Raw genomic sequence first — 17,492 nt, 5'->3', positions numbered from 1 at the left:
CCACACCCAGTGCTCCCTTCTAGTCTGGATAACAGCTAACCGCTGCCACACTTAGCCGGATGGATACAAAGACCTGAGCTGGAAGTCCAGGCTCACCACTTATTGTTGTGGACACTAGTAAAGGCTAGCTTCCTCAACTGGCTTTGGAATGGGGATTAATTCCACACCTGTCACATGGTGCGGGGCTCAGTCATTATTGTCTTCTACAGGAGTCAAGAACTGTGGGCTACTCTCATTTCCATAGATGCGCCCCCCCCCCCTGGTCCATCTCAGGGACCAGGAAACCCAAGAATGGCTCTGCAGTGTAAGCCACCAGCATAATCCTTGCTCTGAGGACAAACCTGGTAATTTGGTGGAGCTCTAAGGAAGTCTGGATTTAACCAGCTGTGGCCTTGTTTCCTTGGTTCTCCCGCACTTAAGTTCTGCCTTCAGATCCACAAACCCCTTTCATGAGTGATTCCCCATAAATCAATGGGGTCATTTTTGCTCACTAAGACCCGTTACTTCCTTAATCCCGATTTGGCCTTTTCAAAAGAAGCCAAGGGCTTGGATTTGGGGATTTCAGATATAGTCATCTGAGTAGGCTTTGCTTCTGTGACCATTGTTGCCCACCATGGTTTATCCCTCAGAGCTGCCTGGCATCCTTGGGTGGCTGGGAGCATGTCCTCACGATTAAAGTCCAGCCCTGAGCTCTCAGATCTGCAGGACTCCATGCTGCATCCCCACCACAGGTCCAAACATGGGCCTCTGTTGCATAATTTGGGCTCCTGGAGCCTCCATTATGCTCCACTTGTACAGGTCAGTCAGGCACTAGCAGATTTAAATGTTGAGGTGCCAAGGGGTATGGCAAAGGTTTTTTAGTTTATTTTACTTTGATTCATACATGTGCACAGGGGAGGGTGGAGACGTGGCAGTGGTGCCAGTAAGTATGTATGGAATTCAGGAGATAACTTTCCTATCTTCTACCATGTGGGGTCAAGCGGTTAAACTCAGGTCATGAGGCTTGGTTGGCAGTAAGTACCTTTACCTGCTGTGCTATCTCGCCAGCCCCCATATTTATTAATAGCCCCAGGATTCTGTATTATAGTTCAGGTTTGCATAGCACCATCTTCGTATTGAAATCTTGATTGAGTCTCATTTTTTGGAGAGCTCTGATGTAAAAAAAAAAAAAAGACCCTTAACCATGCTTTTTATATTTGTTTGTTTATTGTACATGTGTGTGTGTGTTCATGCGCATGAGTGCCATTGCACATATATGCAGTTCAGAGAACAAATTGTAGAAATCAGTTCTTTCCCTCATCCATGTGGCTTCTAGGGGTTGAATTCAGTTGGAACTCAGGTTGTCAGGCTTGGTGGCAAGTGCCCTTATTTGCTGAGCTGTCTGCCAGCCCAAAGATGCTTTTTTTTAAAATAGCAAATATTCTTTAAGAACCTTGTCCAGATTTTAGGTTTCCAAACCCATCTTTTCAGTAGTCTGGGCTCATGGACAAATTGGCTCTGGAAGTGGGATCCTCCCAATACACCCTTGACTATAGCTCACTTGTTCATGACCACTGTCTATTAAGGAAGCATGGAGCCTGCTTACCAGACACCAGCGAATAAACAACACAAAGATGGTGGAAACCAAAGGCTCAGAGAAGGTTACTCAAGGAGATCATGCTTGCCTGGGAAAATCAAGGAAAGCACTATAAAGAGATGGCCACTGAGATAGCATTGGAATAATAAGAGAATTTTCAATAAAGGTGCAAACCAGAGGGTTGACATCACGATCTGTCCTACCTGGATGGGAGGATGGGATCTGTAGTGACACAGGAAAAGATGAGACTGGAAAGTGAATGGATTGGAAGTGGTAAGAAAAGCCAGAGCAGCACGCTGGGGGAGGGAGGTAAGTGCTGAATTGATTTCTTTTCTTCTGGGTTGTGGAGGGTGCAGTCCCTTGAAGACTTCAGAGCAGGGCAGTGTGGCCAGTGAGCTTTGAGAACCATGAGCATTGGCAGGCTGGATGAAGGAGAGATTGCAGTTGCCTGGAAGGCAGATAGAAAGGGTGAAGGGGGAGAGAAGGATTTGAAGGGGACAGAGAGAGGGTTTTGTGAAAGATGACTGAAGGAATAGGGAAAGAGCATACAGGAGGAGCTGGAGAGGATGGTGGTGGAGAGCCAGGGGAGGACAGTGTGGAGAGCCAGGGGAGGACGGGGGTAGGAGAGCCTTTAATAAGCCAGGCATACATGTGAGTCCACCGGGTCCACTTCCTGAGACCACTAAGGATGAGAAGAAGAAGAGCTGAAGTTGCAGATGAGGGATGAGCCCACCCTAGTGAGCTGGAGATTGTCTTCTCTTTTGAGGAGGAGGTAACAGGTCCTGTGGGTGAGTTCACCTGCAGACATTGGAAATCAAGTTGTAAGTGTGGAGCCTGGATTGAACTCAGATCTTTGGCCCCAGAGCATGTCCCTTTCCTACTGTGCAGTGTGATATGTTCAGTGTGTGCTGAGGTGGAAAGGTGGAGAGGTGAGGTGAAAGGTGATGAAAAATATAGCATAGCTGGGCATGAGCTCCTCTAGAAGCAAAGCAAGCCCAGACTAAATCACTGGAGATCAGACTTGATGGCAGCCCTCAGAGCCAAAGGGCTGTAGACAGACCTTCTCCCCCCACCCCCCGTCATCGGCTTTCCTGCAGGGAGAGGTACTGACTCAGTGAAGGGACACCTTTGATTCAGCAGTAGAGAGCTAGTCCCTGGAAACTCTCAAGTTCAGAGGAATGCATCCTAGAGACAATGTCTGGGGAAAGGAATGAGCCCACTGGGGCTCAGGCTGGGGCTTGGAGTGAGTTTATCTTTCTAGGAATAGCCCAGGATGCCTTGGAGATGGGTGGCCAAAGGAGACATGAGTTTGGGTCAGTAAGACTCAGGCTTTTGTCTCTTGATGGAGAAGAGCAGAGTCCATCTTGCCAACAACTTGTGTCGGGGAGATGAAATGCCCAGGACCTAAACTAAATGCTCAGATGGAGACCAGTTGTTCTCTGTCCCATGTGGACCCAAGGCCTCATTACTGTGTGGCCACAAAGTTCCTTGATTTTTTTTTTTATTGTGGAAAACCCAGAGTCTTTGTATGGTGTGGTCAATAATCTGACCCCAGGGCCAGCCAAGACTGGGAAGAAGAGCACTGTGCTAGGGTTCTGACTGAACTGTGACTCACACAGTAATTTGCTGATCCATATTATGTGGATGGTGATGGGACGGAGTTCCTGTGGACCTCAGAGATGACATGGCATATATGTTGCATTTCATAGTAAGTGAGGTGTGTGAATTTGGTGAGGGGTTTTGCTGAGGCCTTGCTTACATTAGTCAAACACTGCCACTAAGCTCCATGCCAGCACTGATGGTTTGTTTGCTGGTTTATCTTTGCTCCTCTAATGCATGAGCCAAGAGGACATATGACAGGGTCACACAAACTATGTCCTTTTCTGGCTACTCAAAGACCTCAGGCTACTCAGACAAGTTTCTAACTATTCCCTGGAAATATCCCTGACCATTGACATTACCAAAGCATGGTGATGTGTTCCTTGAAGTTACAAAAAGGACACAGGACAGACTTGACTTTCGTTGCCTGTGTTCTGCCTCTCCAGCCTTTTGTCACATGTTTTTACCATGCTTTTTACATTAATTTGTTTAGCATGTTTGCCCACTCCCGTGTGTGTGTGTGTGTGTGTGTGTGTGTGTGTGTGTGTGTGTGTGTGTGTGTGTGCAGGTGCTCATAGAGACCAGAGAGGTCATCAGTGGTTTTGAGTCTCCCAATGTGTGTGCTGCTAACAGAACTTGGGTCCTCTGGAAGAACAGCAAGTGTGCTCTTAACAGCCATGCCATCCAGACCCTTCACACAGCCTTTTGCATACTCCAGAACTAGGAACCACTGGGACCATCTGATTGACAGTAATTGAGGAAATGCCCATGCAGGACTCACTTGGCAGCTGAAGGGCATGACAGTGAGGAGGGAGAGCTGTTTATCTGTCTGAGGATCCTTCCAGTACGACAAGAAAATGGGCTTTGAGTCCAGGGACTGACTCCTGTCTGTCCATCTGTCCTGTGCTTGTGGAGTAGGAAGCCTGCCTGAGTTGATGAACTCTCTCCAGTTTATGCCTTGGTATTTTGTGACCTGGACCAACATGCTGTTATCCAGTGACAGATTCCTGATGGGGAGGGCCAGGGATGAGAGAAATGAAGAAGACAAGAAAATTGGAGTCAGAAGGTTTTTCATGAGTCAATGGCTCTAGACAAGCAAGTTTATTAAGAGGACAGCATCTTATATACTGTTATCAGGGAAAAATGGGACAGAACCATCAGATGCTATCATACAATGGAATGGACTCAGCCACAAGTTAAAGTGATATTGCACTTTAGAAGGAACACAGGCTACCTCAATGCACCACAGACTGGGCGCTCAGTGGCCTCAGAGCTGATAGCCACAGACTTTCAAATTGAGGCAAAGTGGGCTCCCAGGATCTAAAACTGCAGCTTCCCCAAGGCCCTGGCCCCAGGCCATTACTGACCTTACCAAGCATGTTCCTGGTTTTAGCAAGAAACTGTTCCTTCTCCATACATCCATGCCTCAGAGAAAGCCCTGGACTGCCCTGGCTCCCAACAATTAAGGATGGCAGAGGACTTTGGGGAGTTGCATGTTAGTTAGGTACTGCTGAGTCACAGTGTTTCTGATGTCAGGAACACCCAAGTTATATTTTCTGCCAGGTCCTCGGATTTTTCACTCCAACACCTACATGGGGTATTTTAATTTGCACATGAGTGTGTTCAAGTGTGTAACTATTTTGCAGTTGTGTGTGACCTCATCTTACAGAAACTTTGGATGTTGCTAAATTATTCTACAGTGAACTGAAGCATTCACGCTTATAAATGGTCTGACAACTTCCAGTTCTCACTGAAGACAAGTTCTGGGGCTAAAGGTTATAAAAGCTTTTCAGCTGATCTCTTAGCACTGGACTAAGAGAGTCAGTGAAACTGATCATTTCAATAGCACAAGACAAAAATAATCAACATTATATTACTGCATCCCAGAGATGGGGCTATGGATTTGCACCAGAGAGAGCCAGCTTGCTGTGTGTGTGTGTGTGTGTGTGTGTGTGTGTGTGTGTGTGTGTGTGTGTGTGTTTTCCCCCATAGTTTTTGGGTTAGAATTGTGTATAAGTCAAGTTGTCAATCAAAGGAATCTTGATGGGGGAAATAATTCTGATTTGTGTGTGAGGAAGGAATGGAAGTTGGGAATTAAATTTGTTCGTTATGTGTGTGTATGTGTAGGTTAAGTACATGCTTATGTGTGCATGTTCACATGAGGCTGACTGTTGTGAGATTTTTATACACTGTGTGAAAACGTATGGCTGTGATGGGTGGAATAAAAAGCTGAATGGCAGGAGGTGTAGGTGGGACTTAAGAAGGCAGAGTCACCAGCCAGACACAGAGGAAGCAGCATAGGTAGTACAGAGAGATGAGGTGATGAACCACACGACAGAATGTAGATTAAAATAAGTGGGTTAATTTAAGTTATAAGAGCTAGTGGGACAAGCCTAAGCTAAGGCCAAGCTTTCATAATTAATAGTAAGTCTCCATGTCATTATTTGTGAGCTGGAGGCCCAAAGAAAAATCCGACTACAATTTACATTGGGTGTCTTTCTCTATTGTTCTTTGCCTTTGTTTTTTTGAGACAGGAGTTCGTTGATGCTGTGAGGCTGGCCAGCCAGTAAGCTTCAGGGATCTGTCTCTGTCCTCCCAATGCTGGGGTGACAGCCACATGCAACCACACCCAGTTTTTATGTAGGTGCTAGGTATGTGGGCTCAGGTCCTCATGCTTGCATGCCATGTGCCCAGCCTGAGAAATTATGTTACCTAATAGCAGTCTCTAAATTTGTCTCTTAGCTCTTGGCCATTTGATAACTGATTGATGTGTCTGTCTTCTATAGCTTGGAATTGCAATTGGGTTTTTGGTCCCTCCTGTTCTGGTACCCAACATCAAAGACCAGGAAAAGCTTGCCTACCACATCAGCATCATGTTCTACATAATAGGAGGTGTGGCCACTCTCCTCTTCATCCTTGTCATCATTGGTAAGATCATTAGTAGGTTGCTGGTGGGTAGGGGGTGGGGAAGTTGCATCAACTCTGGTGGTACCTTATGAACATGGCCCTAAATACCACAGATACTTAGAGATACTGGAGCAGGGCTTCTTTTAGTCTTCAGATGTTTTAGCCTGAGTAATTGTCCCCAACACAGTGCTTACTGGTGCTATGTACTTTGTTAGCAGCCCAGGAAAGGTTTACTTGTAGTTGACCAGTCTCCATTATCACTTCACCAGAAGAATTAGGTAGACTGCTGTCACCTTGATGAGACCCCAGGGAGGACCTCCAGTGTCATAGGCATGTGTGAAAACTGTCTGGTTTCATCTACTCCCTAACAACCCAACAAATGAGGTGACTTGTAGGACCTCTTCAACAAGGAAGCTAAGACTAAATTATAAATTATAATAATAATAAATTCCAAAATATGAACAGAAACTGCTCCACAAACACTAAGAATCTAAGGTTAACCTGGGAATACTTGGGGACCAAATTTCTTCATCATTAATATTGATAATAAAAGTAACAAAGGTACTGTGGAAAAATCTAAGAATAAAAGAGTTAAAGAAAGGAGTGGCCATTAATTTATCCTGGAACAACTTCATCCCAACAGGGAAACTCAGGTAACTGCTATTAACATTTTACACAGATGTCCAATTACTCATCCTGGCCAGGCCCTATGATCCTTGCACTCTGGAGGCTGAGATAAGAGGATGATTAATTTAAGGAGCCTATGCTACATAGGCTCATACCCTGTCTCAAAGAAAACAAACAAAACAACAAACCCACAAAAGAGTTTTTTAAAAAAATGCAAAAGAGAAACAGTTATTGTTTTCATGTAGGTGATGAACTTTTTCCTGGGATAAAGTCAGAGACATCCAGGTAGACTTTTTCTTTCCTGTTAGTCACCCATCTAAAGGTTGCCCTCTGCCCTCTGCCCTAAAGTCCTATCTCAGGTATTAAAGGTTTATCCCTGTGTCCTGGCTCACGTGCAGAGTCAGGTGGTTAGATGTGTGTTTCATGCCACCATTCTCTATGTCATTTCATTCCTGGTAGCTTAGACAGAGGACAGTGCTCCCTCAGGCTAGCAGCAGGGAGCTCTGTGTGGAAGCAAGGAAGAATGAGCCAGCCCAGGGCCTCTTGCTTCCACTGAAGTTTGAAATTGTAATGTGCCTGCCTCCAAATGCTTGTGCTCACAGCCATCAAGGTCCTGGCTCTTTGCAACTGCAAACCTAGGTGGTAGGACATTGTTATTTTGGGATATTTAATTAGATAGCAGTTGACTGAGTGAAGGATGCAAAAATCTTATGTGAGTCCTGGTTCATGGTTGCCAAATCCTTGAGACTCAATGCTTGGAGCTAAATCACCTTCTTGCATGACTTTCTTCTGATGGAAGGGGAGCCGAGCAGCCAAGACAATGGATGGCACATTCCAGTGAGCGAATTTAGCCAGACTATTATTGGAGAAGGAAGAGGCAGGGCTCTGAAGTCAAAGCTGGAGTGGTTGGGGTGGGGGTACTTTGATCTGCAGGGAGAGCCAATCTCATTTCCAGAACTTCCTCTGGAGGCAGACTGCTCACCTTCCAGCAGAAGTCTCTTGAGACTTGCCAGAGGCCATGTAGTGCTTGCTCAAAACAGGTGGGGGACCCAATTTAGTCAAATAACCAGTTAAATACACCTGCCTTACAGAGAGCCAAATGGCACTCGGTAGGGTCAAGTCATGCTGGCTTCGTGGAATTAGACTTTAAATGGAGTAGTTTCTCCACAGTCACTCTTCAGCCTTTAACACAAGAGTGGTCACATCTGGACCTTGTCTCTTTCATTAGACATGTCCGATTCAGTGTTAGTGAAACAAGGAATACACTCTCAGCTTTTGCTACTGTAATTTTCTTTGACTCAGGGAACAGCCTTTGGCTGCCATGTTCCAGACTATATGGCTCTGTAGTCCCCTCCCCCTTTGGAAGGAGGGCTGGGGCTAAGCCATTCCCAGGGTTCACTAATTTTCCAAAGCTTAGCTTTCACTTCTTTTCACCCATGTGCACCTTCCTTGCTTTGAGTTATGTTATTTGCTAGCTATTATGGGCTGCCTTGATCTTTGACCACCACCTGGAAGACTCAATGAGGCAATTAAAGAAAGGGCAATTTAGAAAAATGACAGTGCTAGAGAAAATAGCTCGGAGATAAAGTGCTTGCCTTGCATGCTTGAGGTCCTAGGTTCCATCCCTGCTACTGCAAAAGAGAAAAAGAAAAAGAAAAAGCAACTCCATTGCAAAGCCTCAGACAATGAGAAACAGCTTTAGGAAAGGGATTGGGAAGACTTCTCTGTAAACTGTCATTTCCTTTACAGTTTCAGCCCCTCTTGAGATGATGGAGCCAGGTTGTGTCTGTGTGGAGCTGGTACTGCTGGGATGGGACCCCAGGGATTTACCCTCTTCTCTATTACTTTCCTTTCAGTATTCAAGGAGAAGCCCAAGTATCCTCCCAGCAGGGCGCAGTCCTTGAGCTATGCCTTGGCGTCCCCTGATGCTTCGTACTTAAGTTCCATTGTCCGACTCTTCAAAAACCTCAACTTCGTGCTGCTGGTCATCACCTATGGTAAGGTACACAGGTGTCCAGAAGTGCCCGGAACTAGCCTGATATGTCCTGTGTTTCTTACTCTTCCCAAGTCCAAGTGTGCAGGTGAAGTTGTTTAGGGCTGACCTTGGGGCCTCTGCAGATGTTGTAAAAGTGAAAAGCCATTCCTTTCCATGCATGTTCTGACAAATGCTTGTGAATCTCAGTATCCTGTCTCTACAACAGCTGTAGATGATTTTTCCCTCTCTTGTTAACATCTTAATACTTGGGATTTAAAATAATATCTCTCAATCCAGCTCCCCACTATTCTGAATTCAGTGAATGGATTGTGCCTTTTCCTCTATACTAAACACTAGGTACTCCAGAAGTGATGGATGGATGAGTGACAGGAATGGTGGATGGATGAGTGAATGAATGAATCTGTAAATTAGTCTTGCTGGCTGGGTGTGGTGGTGTACACCTTTAATGCCAGCACTTGGAAGACAGAGGCATGCAGAGATCTCTGAGTTCGAGGCCAGCCTGATCTAGAGTGAGTTTTAGGACAGCCAGGGCTATACAGAGAAACCCTGTCTTGAAAAACAAAAGAACAAGGTCATAGCATTCAAAAATACCTATCCTTTATGGATACTAGTCTGTGAATGGGCACTCTTAGTTCAAGAAGTTGTAGCTCTGCCTAAGTGCCCTGACTCACAGCCTACACTGGATAAAGTTGAAAGTAAGTCAAGTGTGTAACACTCTCAGTAACCTGTGAAACAAAGACATGAGGTTGGTTTGACAAGACAAACTAAAATGAGACTATTTTGACCTATTTTGGCCAAATTTTGACTATTTTATATTGGCCTATTTTGACTATTATGACTTTGTGTTTTCTATGAGTGCTCAAATCATTGTTTCATAACACCACCACCATCAGATTTGAGTTAATTCCTACTGTATCCATGTGCCTTAGTTAGGTTTTCTCTTGCTGTGAAGAAACACCGTGACCATGGCAACTCTTACGAAGGAAAACATTTTCTTGGGGCTGGCTTACAGTTTCAGAGGTTTAATACATTATGGTCATGATGGGAAGCAAGGTAGCCTGCAGGCAGACATGGTGCTAGAGAAGGAGCTGAGAGTTCTAGTTTTGATCCACAGGCAACAGGAAATGAACTGTGTACTCCACTGGACATAGCTTGAACATATATGAGAACTCAAAGCCTGCCCCTACAGTGACACACTTCCTCCAACAAGGCCACACCTCCTAATAGTGCCACTCCCTATAGGCCAAGCATTCAAACACGTGAGTCATACCTATTCAAACCACCAACCACAACATACGAGGTCAATACTGTAATCACCCCCACTTAACAGAGAAAGAATCTGAAACTCAGAGAGTCTAGGTATTTAGACTAAGGCCATACACTGCAAGTGGCAGAGCCAGATTCAAACACGTTTGTTAAACTTGAAAGCCTGTGTTGTTTTTCTCTCTGTTACATAACCCAGGCTTTGGAAAAAGTTAAGTGATCCTCCTGTGTCAGCCTCCTCTGTTGCTGGAACTACAGGCATTTGTCACCACATCCAAAGCCAGCGTTTGTTCGCATATTCCACAGTTACCCATGAATTTCCTTGTATATCTGTGCTTAAAATTGCCTGCCAGGAGAGCTGGACAACATGGCTCAGCAGTTAAGAGCATTGACTGGGTTCAATTTCTAGCACCCACATGGTAGCTCACAACCGTCTGAAGCTCCTCTCCTAGGTGATCTGACTCCCTCTTCTGGCCTCCCCAGGCACGAGGCATGTATGTGGCGCAGAGGTACTCAGAGGCAAAACATCCATCCATATAAAACAATAAATAAATAAAAATTAAACAACTGCAGACTAGGTTTATCGGTGCCCTTTACCTCAGAATCCTCATCTATTAAGGTACTGGGTCAGAGACAGTTAGCCTTGTGGAGAAGTAGTGTTTTTCTCAGCCATCCACCAAAGCTGGTTATCATCTTAAGCCTCTCTAGAGGCCCCCGTAAACCTCTGGAATCTGGTTCTCCATCCCTCATTTCCTTCGGTTTCTCAGTTCTAAGTATGCCTCTGCATTCATCCCCAGTAAAGCCTCCAACCTCTAGACATGTCCAGCTAAAGCAGTTATGAGCTGCCCAATCACTGGGCAGTATACAAGCACATGGGAGGGACCAGGCACTTGGTGAGGAGACTGAGGAATGTTAGGCTTTGGACAGAACAGTGAAACTGGATGCCTTTGGGTTCCCTTCCAGACGCAGGATTCCCTAACTCTGAGAACTTTTACTTTTCACCCTGTCTTGAGTACATCCTCTGCGAACATGACTGCATTTGATAGTTGGGTATTTGAGGCCTACTTTGTGGCTCTTGGGGAGAATAAGTGCTTAAGTGTTTTCTGTGCCTGAAGATGATGCTAGTGGTACCTGCTGGGCAATGATACATTCTAGAGCTGTGGTCCTCAGTGCTGGAGGCTGTGAATGGCAGGGCCAGGTCACTGACCTGTAAAAGAATGAAACAACCTATGTATTGAAGATGGTGTTCTTGGTTATTGGGGGGCCAACTCTGGGCCATACTGTGGGGGACAAAGCAACTCCTCCTTGCCTCTCCTATGACTGGTGGCTTGCATTCCTATACTTTAGTCAGAATTATAAATTTTAATCATGCATCACTGGACACTCTAGGCACTCTTCCTCATCTGTTTGGTTAAATGATAAAACAGGCAATAAAGCAAACATTTTTTGTATGTATTTTATTTTAGGGCAGGGTCTTGTAAATCCCAGACTGCCCTAGAATGACTGAGGAGGATCTTGAATGTTGGGATTACAGACGTGTGCCACCATGTACGTCTGTTTTATGTGGTGTTGGGGGATCAATTCTATGACTTATTTCATGGTCGGCGAGCACTCTGACAATGAGCTACATTCTTCAGCCCAAGGGAAGCACTCTTAGGCAGTGATAAGGATCTTAGGGAATCCACTTGTCTAAAAAAGCATCGAGAAAACCAGCAAAAATGGCCAATCTCCACCAGCACCCCCAGGACTTCTAATAGTTCTTGTCACATTGAAGGTGATATGTAGTCAAGGAAAATGACTGAGCGGGCAAGTGGTGGAACATGCCTTTGATCCCAGCACTCAGAAGGCAGAGACATTTGGATGTCAAGGCCAACCTCGGGTGTTCAGATCTCTGAATTCGAGGCTAGCCTGGTTTACAGAGTGAGTTCCAGGACAGTCAGGGCTACATAAAGAAACCCTGTCTCAGAAAAAAAAAAAAAAAGCTGAGTAGCAGTATGAACAGTGAGCTTTGTGTCACCAAAACATGACAACAATGAATGAAGTTTCAGGAATCTGCTCTCTTGTGGCCTCTAACAGCTGCCACAGTGACAGGCAGAATGCTTTTCCATGCTATTCCCACACCTGCCTCCAAGTTTGTGCTAGGCCACTGTCCCAGGTGTCTGACATCTGGTCTGTGAGCCTGAGGTTCCCTTTCCTTGGGGTTCTCCAGTGTCTTACCCTACTTTTACCTTGTGGGGGCGACCAAGAGAGGGATCTTGGAGTGCCTGTAAGATCTAGCTTACAAGGAGTTTAACAAAGTACAATGATGTGCATGTCTGCAAATGCCACCGTGAAATCCATTACTGTATGAGATTGATTTACCTAATTAAAAAAAATAATTGATGGAGCTAGAGAGATGGCTCTGTGGTTAAGAACATTTATTGCTCTTGCAGAGGACATGGGTTTGGCTCCTAGCTCCCACATGGTGGCTCACAACAGTTCATAACTCCAGTTCCAGGGAGATCCAATGCCCTCTTCAGATCTCTAAGAGTACTTGGCACGCATATGGTGTACATACATACATGCAGGCAAAACATGCACACACATAAAAATAATTTTGTTTTTTGAGACAGAGCTTCTCTGTATAACCTTGGCTGTTCTGGAACTTGCTTTGTTGACCAGGCTAGCCTTGAACTCAGAGATCTACCTGCCTCTGCCTCTGCCTCTTAAGAGTTGGGATTAAGGGCATGTACCATCAAGTCCAGCTAAAAATAAATCTTACAAAATAAGAAGAGGAGGAGGATTGGGTGTGGTAGCGCATGCCTCTAATTCCAGTATTCTTTTAAAAACTATAACTTTTAAAGATTTGGTTATTTTAATCATATATATATATATATATGTGTGTGTGTGTGTGTGTGTGTGTGTGTGTGTGTGTGTATTTACACGCTTTGCCTGAATGTATGCAGGTATACCACATGCATACCTTTTGAATGCCCTGGAACTAGGGTTCAGGATGATTGTAGGCATGCTTCTGAAAGGAATATTGGGGCTCTGGCCCCTTCCTGTCCTTTTTAGCTTCCTGTCTGATCCACTGCAGATTTTGCACCGTGATGGGCATTGCCTGTCCCAGGCCCCAAAACAATGGGGCTGAATCTGAAAACTTGAACCAAAAAGAAGCCTTTCTCTCCTAAAAGTTGATTATCCCAGTGTCTTTAGTTTGATGTGTTTTTTTTTTCCCCTGTGAAGAGATACCATGACCACAGCAAGTCTTATAAATAAAAGCATTTAATTGGGGTAGTTTGCTTACAGTTTCAGAGGTTCAGTCCATTATCATCATGGTAGGGAGCATGGCGGTACTGGAGAGGTAGCTGAGAGTCTTACAACTTGCAAGCATCAGGAAGTTCATTGAGACACAATGGGTGGCATCCTGGGCAGAGGAAACCTCAAAGCCCGCCTCCACAGTGACACAGTTCCTCTAACAAGGCCACACCCACATCCACAAAGCCACACCTCCAATTGCAGTCAAACTGCCAGACCCAGGTATTTTATCACAGTGACACAAAGCTTGTTAGCACAGCAAGCTTCCCCAAGGATAGAATCCAATGGCATACTTGATCAAATGTTCTGTTTTACATGCTTCTCTCCTGGAAACTCAGATTCAGGCAGCATAGGTGAAGGCTTGCCTTTGTACGAATTCTGGGCAGTTCCGACTTGCAGCAGATTTGGGGATTTCTGAAGTAACTGTGGGAAGGGTTGATCTTGTGGTGTTGGGCCTCCTCTTCCATGTGAACCCCACCACCTGGGATTTGTGGAGGAGGTGCCTCGCCCTTAGCGCAGAGCCTGCCTATCATTCCTGCTCTTCCTGCTCTTGGGTGTGAGGTTCTCAACCTTTTGGAGTGGACTTATGCTGTCTGACTTGTCTGGCAATGCTTGAGGACGTGGGGAAGGGCATCTAAAGACTGATTCAGGAATCCACACATCAGCTGCTGACTGCTCTGGGGCCAGTGCATAGAGCATGGGAAAGACAGACAGCCTTGTAGCGTGCATCTCTGCTCTCTGCCCTCCTTCACCTTTACCCTGGCTGTCCAGCTGGGTGCAGGGAGAGGTTATTGGTAAACCACTCTCTACTGAGTCAGTATTTTTCAACTTCAGCAGGGTTACAATCACCTGGAAAGTTTGCTCACACACGGATTATGGAAGCTCATTTCCAGAGCCCCTGAAGCAGCAACCTCTGCGGTGCAGTTGGACTTGTGCTGATAGACTACACACGGTCTCTAACTGATAGACTACACACGGTCTCTAACTGATAGACTACACACGGTCTCTAACTGATAGACTACACACGGTCTCTAACCACTGATCCCCAGCTCAGCCAGGGTGAGGCCTGGACCAGGGTGTTCAGACTGTTCCCTCACAGAAGTGCAAATATCGAGGTGGGGTTGTTTTGTTTTTTTCTCTCCTTGGATAGTGCCTCTGTGTTAACTTCAATTCTGCCTACCTTGTTCATCTCATCCCAGCTGGGGACCCAAGCTGAGAACAGCTGTTCCATCTGAAGCCAAAGTTCACTTGGCTTTGGCAGGGTCAGGCTAGGCCAGGAGGCTGAAGAATGAGCAGGAAGGGTGGGAAGATAATAGGGTCAGGCGAGAAGAGGCCAGGAGGTTGGTTTTTTTTTTTTTTTTTTTTTTTTTTTTTCTCTCGCTGTGTTCTCCAACATTCCAGCCCACACCACTTCTCAGGACCTTGTCCCTTGGTGACTCTCTTAACTCAGGAATGGAATTCTAAGTGTCTGGGTGTGTGGTTCAAGTTAGTTGGGTTTGCTTTCCAGTAAGATGCTGATGGGATGGCAACTAAACCCTCTTTATGTATTTATTATTTGTGTGTATGTATGCCTGTGTGTCAGTGTGTGTCACCATGTATTTCTGGAGGTCAGAGGACAACTTGTGAGAGTAGACTCTCTCCTTCTATCAATCATGTGGGTCCTGGGGATGGAACTTGGATCCTCAGACATGGTGGCAGGTACTTTTACCCACTGAGCCATCTCTCTGGTCCCCTGTAGGATGTTTTCTTATGTGACCACCATTAACCTGGAAGTTGTAACTTTGGGTAACCTGTGGCATTTGTTGGCCTTCTGTGGCTCAATGTTGTTGAGGAGGCCACACTGAACCCAACCCTTTGCATCTGTGGGGTTACCTGCTGAGAGAGGCTAGGATGGGAAGGAACCTGACTGCCTTAGGGATACCTTTGTTTTGAGTCGGGACATCTGATGATTAAAGCAAGGGCTCTGGAAACACCAGCAGTAAACTGAACCCCACTTTACCCCTTAATGCCTATGTGCTTGTCCCTGTGGAATGAAAATTCTGATCTATTTTGCATGAGAATCTGACCTTTGCTTTGTATCTTGTTCTCTGGGAACCTGATCTAGGAAGAATGTCAACTGTATTTCGGCACCATTGCTTATGATAAAAAATCACTTGTGATTAAAAATGGACAGAGAGACTTAGTTATATCTGGTCCTAGGCCAGTCAGTGTGTCTTTGAGTTCAGAGACTCTTTTCACTGGTCCATTCTTTATGGGGACCTTGAAGACTATGGCTTAGAGTTGTGCTCCCGAGAGGTGCCACAGGACCATTCTTGTACTTAAATTTTATTATTTCTTAGCCAAAACCTTGAGGCCCAAAGAGAAACCTCATCTAGATGCCTCTGTGATCTGATACTCTGTGGACTGATTCCACTGAAGATAAACTCCCAAGGATGTCCTGCTGAGAGCTGTGTGTCCAGTCTTGTACCCTTCTCCACAAATAGAATGTGACATGTGCCTGTGGCAGTCTTGTGAGCTTCAATATGCCGTTAAAGAAAAAAAAAAGACCCCTGGTATTTGTGCTTCTTTTTTTTTTTCAAAACAAAACAAAATGGAATTGTATTCAGGCTGGCTTCTTACTCTAAATCCTCCTGCCTCAGTCTCTGAAATGCTGGGATTATGTGGGAAATGATTAACAGTGTGTACCACCGAGTTTTGGGTTTGCTTTTTAACTGTGTGCATTTTCTCATCTATAGAATGGTTATGCTAACACTGCTAACTTCCAGGGAAGTTATAAAGATTGTAAGGTCCTTAGGAGAGGGCTAGTACCTATGAATGTGGTGCGGTCATCATCGTCATTATCTCCATCACCATCGTTATCATCATAGTCATCCTTGAAGGAAGGCCAGGAGCCCCTTTCTCCTTTTAGGTCAATTCCAATCTCAGCGTAGTCACTCATTGTGTGGCTTTGGGCAAATCACCTTATTATGTCCCTTTGCATATGTGTTTATATACACATATGGATGTGTTTGTGTGGGTGTGTGCATATGTACAATGCACAGAGGCCAGAGGTCAATATTAGATGTCTTCCTGCTACTGTCTACCTTTTTAAAAAGTAGTTTTTATTTATTATTTGAAATTTTCATATATTTATACATCTTGATCCTATTATCTACTGCCTCCCCCCTCCCAATTCCTTGTCCTGTTCCCCATTCTGTTTCCCTACCAACTCACTTTTTGTTGTTGTTGTTGTTTTTCGAGACAGGGTTTCTCTGTATTGCTTTGGAGGTTGTCCTGGAACTCACTCTGTAGACCAGGCTGGTCTCAAACTCACAGAGATCTGCCGGCCTCTGCCTCCCCAGTGCAAGGATTAAAGGCGTGCCCCACCAATGTCCGGCTCCAATTCACATTTTTTAAGCAGAGTCTCTCACTGAAACCTGGATCTCATCAGTTTTGCCAGGCTAGTTGGCCAGTGAGCCAAGGATCCACGTGTCTCTTCCCTTCCTCAAAGCACTGGGGTTACAGACTCCAGAGGCCGTGCCTGGCTCTTTGCATGTACACTAGGGATCCAAACCTTTTGCATGTACGCTAGGGATCCACACTCAGGTCTTCATGCCTGAGCAGCAGAAACTTTATTTACCAACCGAGCCATCTCCCCAGTCCCTTATACTCTATTGCTACCGGTAATTTCTAGATACTCCATTATTTGTTGAATGGACTGATGAATTAGGGCATCAACTAAATGCTCATTCAGGTCTAGTCTAATTTCACGTAGTAGCTCTGTATGACCCTGAATCAGAGAAGTGGAGGGGTGGAGAGAGGAGAGAAATAGCCAGTGGGTGGAGTGGTGTCAGGGCTCCAAGGTCTGGATGCTCAACAGAGGGAATAGGGTCATCAGGAGGGGGTGGAGGATATCCACTGCTTCTTTAATCCCCAAAGGTCTAGACAAAGCAGGAAGGAGAACCATAGATGGTTCTGATCTGGAGTGGTCCTACACAGTCATTTCCACAGCAGGCTAAAGGGACCATGGTGTAATGGTGTGTGGCAAAAAAAAAAAAAAAAAAAAAAAAAAAGCTACTATGGTTACTTTTAGTTGTTTTCAAGTATTTCTTTCAGAAGAACTAGAAAGTCACCTCACATTTCCCTGAATTTTTCTCCTTTGAGGACACCACACAGAGTGGAAGTAGGGATGAAGATTTCTTCTGACCTCCCTAAGGACTGTGGGTTGGAGGAAGATGGTAGCCTGTT

General features: G+C 45.3%; 1 protein-coding gene across 1 annotated transcript in view; it reads left to right on the top strand.

Annotated features, from left to right (window-relative positions):
• Nucleotides 1-17,492, top strand: part of Flvcr2 (FLVCR heme transporter 2) — a 56,548-nt gene that overhangs the window by 24,360 nt on the left and 14,696 nt on the right. Inside the window, exons 2-3 of the mRNA XM_027418553.2 lie at nt 5,962-6,103; nt 8,566-8,706. Coding sequence (XP_027274354.1) covers nt 5,962-6,103; nt 8,566-8,706 — 283 coding nt within the window. The remainder of the gene's footprint in view (nt 1-5,961; nt 6,104-8,565; nt 8,707-17,492) is intronic.

Source organism: Cricetulus griseus, chromosome 5, assembly GCF_003668045.3.
Source record: "Cricetulus griseus strain 17A/GY chromosome 5, alternate assembly CriGri-PICRH-1.0, whole genome shotgun sequence".
Classification (NCBI taxonomy): Eukaryota; Metazoa; Chordata; class Mammalia; order Rodentia; family Cricetidae; genus Cricetulus; species Cricetulus griseus.
The sequence above is the reverse complement of the archived record's forward strand: the minus strand, read 5'-3'. Positions and strand labels throughout refer to the sequence as shown.